Consider the following 7,509-nt stretch of genomic DNA (forward strand, 5'->3'; position numbering starts at 1 on the left):
GGAAAGGGATTAGGATCGATGACGTTCGTCGATCATCATCGTTCAAAAAGAATACACCGACTCGATAAGACACGCAGCCAACAACAACAACAACTCACGACACACGAGTTGAATAACTCATCATCAATGGCCGAAAGAGAGAAGAGAGAGAGTCAAACTGGCCTGGAGACTAGACGTATTGTATTAGAGCAGCTTTGTTCTTGGCTTGCCACTTTTCGATCCAATTTCGATTGATCTTCTTACGCACAAGATTCTATTGTTATTGCCTCAGTGTTGCTGCACTTCATAATGGACCAACAACATCGCAGTTCAGACCGGATCGATAAAGGCATCACAACACACACACACGCACGGCCGGCCCCTTTTCTTACTCTTTCATCATTCCGGCGAAAAAAAAGGAAAAGTTTAAGTTCCTCCCCCCCAAAAAAGTTGAAGCCGTAAAAGAAAAGTGGTGAATCTCTATAGGCAGATTGAATAAGCATTGGGTCGCAGAGTCTGCAGTGGCCAGCAGATATTCACACGTACAACACGTTCATTAATAATCTGGCATTCATTAAAGGCCATTGTGTTTGTCTCGGCATTTTGTTTGGGAGAAAATGCGCGGCCCACGGAAGTTTCGCAGCATCGGCGGCAGTCAATCCAATTAGATATTAATCAAGAAAGACCGACTGCACATAAATATCAAGTCGACTAGCTACATCTGTTTTCTTCTTCTTCTTCTTTTTTGGCCCCGCAGAGTCCGCAGATATAGATATATCTATTTGCTCCTGCTGCCGCACAGCCATTACAGACATATCAAGTGGAGTTACACGGGACGATGGAAATAGTTTGCGATGCTCCTCCTCCACACACCACTCTACTCGCGCAAAAGTGTTTCCCCTCCTCCTTGCCATCACTACGTTATCACATCCAAGGATGTCTACACTTTTCTCTCAGAGATACACTCACTGGAGAGGGGAAAAGTATCGATCCTAGACGTCGTGCCACCCGGGGAGTTTCGGATATTGAAACGCCAGCAGCCGCTCCCCTCCAAAAAAAAAAGTTTGTGATTCCATTAAAGGTCAGAAAACTCGAATCTGATGTATAACATTTGCGCAGGAGCCAAGCAACGCCAAGAAGAGAAAAAGAGAGAACACGTCGATTGAATTACGCGCAAATCAGCAATAAGACAGGGTGGGCCTCTCATCGTCCGACCTAGTTGAACCAATTTGATTGCCAGTGTTGGCTGCCGTATACATGGCGACAGCCGTTGATGATGTTGCGACAGAGCCTGGATGACAACAGAAGAAGAAGAAGAAGAAGAAGAAGAAGAAGAAGAAGAAGAGGAATGCGGATCGGCGACTGAATGATCAATGAATCCCGTTTCCCAGATTATACACGACCAAGGCAGCGGAAGAAGATGGATGCATCATCTGATGTATACATTATTTCCTTTTGGGTCGTATTATCCCAGTGTATCAAGAGGAACGTAAAGTTGCTGGCATGGAAGGAGAGCCGAGAGCCGCCGCCGCTGGATGAGTTGAGTCCATGCCAAAACTCCTCCCGTCGTTGGCCCAATCAGGTCCCATCATGCGAATGAAAACAAACGGATTTGCTAGATGTGCACACGCCGTGCCACAATTTCGGGGGGGATTTTTTGTACGACGTCTGCGAGGACGACAAAAAACAAATACAATGGCGGAGGTAGAATTTTTGCAGAATCCGGTCGAGATGGATCCTTCTTCCTTCCCATTTACGTAATGTGCACAGTCGCTCCTACTTTTGCTCCAGCCGGAACAAGAACAAAAAAACCAAAAGAAAACGAAGAAAAAATGACTGGGCTGACCAGACTTGGCGACGGACGGGAGAAAAAAAAGAAACCTAATAAATAAATATTCGAGATACAATACCGCATCAATTGATTGAATCAACCAATAATGTTACACACGCTAACGGCCGGCCCATTTTTTTTTCTTTCTTTCCATTTCTTGTCATTTTATTTTATTGACTTTATTGAGAGTGCCAACTCCCAACGCTCGACCACCGTCCACACGTCCACCTCGTGAATCACGGAAGCAATAACAACTCGTCCTGGATAAATAAATAAGGTCTATCGAAACCCCAACGTCAATCAAAGCGTTGAACTTCCAATTCCTGCTGGCCAGCAAACACATCCAAACACGGCCACATAAATCCAAATGCCAGAGTTTTTTTTTTATTATTCTTGAAATAATAATAATAAAAAAGCAGAGCCTCAATTGGGCTCGATTTCTACTATGTGGGGGGTATCAAAATATAGACATCGTTTTTCTTAGATCATCTATATATAAAAGTAAGTAAGAAAAAGAGAAACAACCAAAAGGAACTGGAACAATTTCCCTTTTCTTTTTTCTTTGGTTTTTTTGTTGAGGGACTTTTTTGAGCTGGCGAGTTCAATGGATTGTCCTTATTCTTCGGTATCTCTTCCGTCAATTGGATTGGTATCCATTGGGATTGATCGACTGCCAGTTCCACATGTCCCGGCCTGCATTGGACAACACACACACACACACACACACACAGAGAAAAAGATAGCGAGAGAAAATAGTATAGTATCTCTACTTCTTTTGTTATAAAAACTCAAAAGGAGATTGAATCGCAACTACTACAGTCCCAGTCGTTTTTTCTCTTTTATTCAATGGGAGAAAAAAAAAAGAGTCAAACTTTGCTGGAAGGAGGAACTTGACCGAAATTCCCTGCGCCTCTCGACACCCTGCAGCATCTTTCTTTTCTTTTTCCGGCACAATAAACCCGACACAAATACAAGAAAGACATGAAAGGAGAGAGAATTTCGCGATGTAAAATCGGGAACTGCCCCTAGCGGCAAGAGAAGCGAATAATAATCGAAGGATCGTGTCGTCGATGGATCCGCGATTCAATCCGGACATGGCCCCCCCCCCCCCTAAACACATGGGGGGACAACACAAGTCTAAAAATAGCCTACAGATGTAGAAGCGAGAGAAACAAGAACCCATCGGGGGAACGCCAAAGGCTGAACATGGGAGGGAAATCCCAGCAGTCCCCACATATTGTAGTCGCTCAGAGGGCCAGCACACGGAATTTCAAAGGTTTCCACATGGAATAGCTAAAAGAGTTACGCGTCCGAAGACAGAAACCGAATGTGACGACTTGGCAACCGAAAAAACGAAAACAAAAAAATAAAATAAGCGACTTTGATGCTCTCTCGCTGTCTCATTTTCCGAATAAAATGACAAAAAGAAAAATGGGAAACAAGACGGCCGAGTCACTCGACCTGAAACCAAAAGTGGCTCACTCCCGACGGCCGGGAACCAGTCAATTTAATCACCGGAAATGATTGAATTCAGGCCTGTGTAACCGATGATGGCGGGGGTATAATTATTGGTCTGTGCATGTCCTGCCCTTAACAATAAGAAGGAGGATATGCACATGTTCTTAATGATAGGCATGTTCCTGGTGGTGGGTTCGATTCCTCTGTAATAGAGGGGAGGGGAGGCTGGAAGCCTGGAACTGCTTGATCGATGGGTTCAGGTTATTGATTTTCTTTTTGGCGAATCTGACAGCTCAGGAAAGGCAACGACTAGGACTCTCTCTCTCTCGCCTATTCTTGGGGATCCAACTACTACCGACTACTCTCCTAATAATACGAATAAGGATTCAAAGTGCCTTACAGCACTACTTACACATGTCGGTCAGAGTGCGGCTGGCCTTCCAATCCAGCTGGCTGCCGGCCAGGCTGCAATCCGAGTAGCTGGAAGCGACGTCTCCTTCTCTCCGTTTGACGAAATCCATGGCGATGGGACGGCCGCTGACCGACTCGAAACATTTCACCACCTCCAGGACCGAGTAGCCGCGACCCAGACCCAAATTGTAGGCCAGCCAGGAACTTTCCACTCCTTCCCCTGCTGAAGAGAGAGACATGTCCAATCATCATTAGGAATCGACCCATCCGTCCATCCGGCAAAACATGATCATTTCCGAATGGCCTTTGGCATCACATCGTGGGCGTGGCGGGTCAATACTATTTTTTGTATGCCATTCAGACTCTCTGGCGATCACGTAATAACCGTTCCATCAGCATAATAATGAAAATCAATACAAAAACTAGGGGCTGCTGACCTTTGGCCCCCTTTTCCTTCAGGATTTTCTTGGTGGCCGCCCAATGTCCTTCAGCCAAGTCCATGATGTGGATGTAATCCCGGACACCTTAGAAAATTGAACGGGACATTTTTAATATTGAAATTTGTCAACTTTTTCTTTTTTTTTTAACTCTTGGCTGGATGCAAATCAATAAAGGAGCCAGAGAGAGACAGAGAGAGAAGGGCGGGGTGTATGCGGGTTGCAAATAATATTACCAGTGCCATCTGGCGTTGAATAATCATTGCCGTAAACGGCCAGTTTCTCAAGTCGACCAACGGCCACTTGAGCCACGTAAGGCATCAAATTGCAGGGAACTCCGGCCGGATCTTCGCCGATCCTTCCGGATGGATGAGCTCCCACTGGATTAAAATACCTCAAGCAGATGACGCTCCATTTCTGTATACTCCCCAATAAAAAGACAAATGAATATTTAATCAAGTCCAAAGGTCAAACGGGATTTTTGAATTGTAAACGAACCGGGTCAGAAGTGCAGAGATCGCGCAATATTTCTTCGATAAAGTACTTGGTTCGGCCGTAAGGATTGGTGACCCGCTGCCCAGTCACGTGCTGCTCGTCGACGGGCAAATATTGCGGCTCGCCGTAAACAGTGGCCGACGACGAAAAGACCAATTTCACGACTTGGTGGCTTTTCATTACCTTTTGAGAGAGACGGGCAAGAGACAGTTGGAGAGTTTATTATGACTCCCCCATCTTTTACGACGACGACGACGTCTTGTTCTTCATTTACCTCCAACAGAGTGATGGTGCCGGCCACGTTATTCCGGTAATAGTCGAGCGGCAAACTGCAGGAATCTCCAACCGATTTCAGGGCGGCCAAATGAATGACACAGTCGAATCGATACTGAAAAAACAAAAGAACAAATGAAAACTGGATTGTTTAAACTCATCAAAGAGACTTTTCAAGCGACTCACCAATTTGAAAATCTTGTCAAGGGCCTCGGCGTCACTGATGTCGACATTGTGGAAATTGACCGTCTTGCCCGCCAACTCTTCTACACGCTCCAGGCTCACTGGTTTCTTCTCGCCGCTTCCTGTTGCGCACGCAAAAATTCAAATTAGGAAATCAAACTCGCATGTGTCATCACCGTCATCGTCAAATTTTTCCCCAATTTGCAAATCGAATTTCGAGCGATCGCATTCGATTCCCGGACGTTTCGAAATTCAAAACGTCCGGCTTCGGGAAGAGATTCTCGGAATGAAATCTCAAACTTTCGTTGACGGCCGTTCAACTTGCATCAAGATGTTGAATAAAATGATTGATTTCTATTCTATCTAATATCTACCGCGAGTTACTCCGGCCAGATTGTCGACCACGACGACCTGGGCGTCTTGTTCCAGGAGTCTGAGGATCGTGTGAGTTCCAACGTATCCGCATCCGCCCGTTACCAAGACAACGACCTGTGCAACGTTGCCCACATTTTCTGAATTCAAATAAAAGCAAGTTTTCAAATCAGTTTCGTTTTTGAATGAGAGAAATGGCACAAACCTTCACGCTGCGGCGATCCTGCCATCGTCGACTTCTTCTTCCTAGTTGTGTGTATATGAAGGGAGAACATAAATAAAGCGAGTCATCGCATCGATCAGCGGTGAATTAGCGCCAGTCTATAAATAGTGGCACTGCTATCCCACGCCAACAATGAACCAACATCTTTTTTCCCGAGTAAAAAAATCGTGAAAACTGGAATACTTACGTCCTTCAACTGTATAAATTGCGTCTTGGCCGACTGACGTGGACGGTTTGCGTAGTGTGTGGAGAGTAGTAAGTGATGAGTCTGGTTGTAGGAGAACTTGAACATCAACTGCAAAAAAGGACCTATTACACAGTGGGTCTTTGTGCCGCGCAGGATCTTGGCTGTTGGCCCAGAGGTTCCCGATGCGACCACCAATCCATACGGCTAGAATTGATTGACGATTCAAGCGCTAGATGTCGCCGTCTGCCGAATCATCGCCGGATGGATTTTCCCGTCTTTTCTAAAAGAAAAAAAAATTAGAAAATTATTATTTTTACACACACACACACGCGCGCGCGTTACACCCAATCAACCCGAACCCCTAAAGGAGTAGGTGTTTTCTTTTTATTTATTTATTTTTTTATTTCTCTCGTTTTCTTCTTTTCATCGTTAAGTGCTGGGCGGTGTGTGGAAAAGACCAGCCAACATGCCGGCCGGCCGGTTTTTTTTTTTATTTTCTTTTCTGTCGGCCAATTTTGAGGCGTCCGTTTCGGTCGGTCGGAATATTTATTCCATTCCGTTTCTTTTTGACTACCGAGGCAAGACAACCCCCCCTCCGGTGATGGCGGAACGCGGATGGGATAAAGCCGATCCGCAATCGCTCGTCCGTTTCCATAAACGTGGTGCCCCCGATGGGGGGAAAGAAAAGAGAAAAGGGGAGCGGAAATCGTTTAGTTTTGAAGGAGAGAAACCGGCCAAATAAAAAAAAACAATCAAAGTGGAGAAAAACAAAAAGTCGGAAAAAAGTCGGAAAAATTGCGGCTGAAAGACTTTGATTGATTTGATTTGACTGGATAAAGAAGAAGAAAAAACCGAGTGTGGGATGGAAGAAGTGGCGTCACGTTAGGTCCAAGTTTGGAGGAATGAAATGGAAGCGAAGAACCAGTCAAGTGTGTTGGTGTTATGGCAACCGGCGACGACGACGACACGGGCCGGGCCCCGTCATGAAGAGAAGAGTAGGAGGTAGAGAAGGGGGAGGGGATGGATAGGATAGAGGCGCGCCACACAAACGCCCCCGCCCGCATCCGCACCGCTTGTGTGCCCGTTGGGAGTTTTTTTTCTTTTTTCCCTTTTTTCTGTCCGGTTTCCTCTGCCATCCATTCCGCTGGCAACACAGAGAGAGAGAGACAAAGTTATGGTCCATCTCTTTTGTTGTTGTTCTGACCGGACAAGACAAAAGAACAGCAACAACAAAAGGAGAGAAACGGGGCAGCGGCCAGAAAACAACAACAAACGGCCACAAGAAACAAAGTGGAGGAAAGAAAAACAACAACTTTTGCCCAAAAAGGACAAACAACAAATGAACTTGGGGGGACTAGAAAAAAGGATCGTGACATTGACGTCCCGCGGTCCCGAACTTGCCTCTCCCCTCCCTTAAAAAAAAACCGACGAAACGGATCGTGTTGGATACCCGGTGACTCTCCAAATCCCCCCCTCTCTCCCGTGACATGACTCTTGTTGCCCGGCATTTTCTCCCCACCAATTTTCCGTCTCCCAACTTCTTCTTTCCTCCCGGTTATCTTTTCCTCCTCTTTTTTTTGTTTCTTTCTCCCGTCTGCACAAGTTGTGAAGGCGACCGAGTACGTGCAAGGAGGGTGGGTGGGGGTCCGTGGTTTCTTTC

The 7,509-nt window shown here is 45.9% G+C and overlaps 1 protein-coding gene across 2 annotated transcripts; it reads right to left on the reverse strand.

The window, feature by feature from the left end:
* Positions 1 to 2,172: 2,172 nt before the first annotated feature.
* LOC124194306 (UDP-glucose 4-epimerase-like) lies at positions 2,173 to 6,105 on the reverse strand. 2 transcript variants are annotated; one of them, XM_046588436.1, is made up of 10 exons: positions 5,850 to 6,105; positions 5,645 to 5,685; positions 5,442 to 5,579; positions 5,071 to 5,189; positions 4,886 to 4,999; positions 4,615 to 4,794; positions 4,353 to 4,533; positions 4,117 to 4,203; positions 3,681 to 3,899; positions 2,173 to 2,503 (listed from the first exon to the last, which is right to left on the reverse strand). In XM_046588436.1, the coding sequence occupies exons 2-10, from the start codon at positions 5,667 to 5,669 to the stop codon at positions 2,448 to 2,450; spliced, it is 1,119 nt and encodes a 372-aa protein (XP_046444392.1). In that variant the 5' UTR covers positions 5,670 to 5,685; positions 5,850 to 6,105; the 3' UTR covers positions 2,173 to 2,447. The 2 variants fall into 2 exon arrangements, with proteins under 2 accessions (XP_046444392.1, XP_046444391.1); XM_046588435.1 differs by having other exon boundaries at positions 3,681 to 3,902; positions 5,850 to 6,101.
* Between the last annotated feature and the right edge of the window lie 1,404 nt (positions 6,106 to 7,509).

The sequence above is a fragment of the Daphnia pulex genome, chromosome 5, assembly GCF_021134715.1.
Source record: "Daphnia pulex isolate KAP4 chromosome 5, ASM2113471v1".
NCBI classification, from domain to species: Eukaryota; Metazoa; Arthropoda; class Branchiopoda; order Diplostraca; family Daphniidae; genus Daphnia; species Daphnia pulex.

Coding starts and splice junctions, on each gene's coding strand:
- LOC124194306 (XM_046588435.1), bottom strand. CDS start 5,669: ATGGCAGGATCGCCGCAGCGTGAAG. Junction 5,190..5,441: donor TCTGGCCGGAGTAACTCGCG/GTAGATATTAGA, acceptor CGTGCGCAACAG/GAAGCGGCGAGAAGAAACCA. Junction 4,534..4,614: donor ATCTCTGCACTTCTGACCCG/GTTCGTTTACAA, acceptor GGGAGTATACAG/AAATGGAGCGTCATCTGCTT.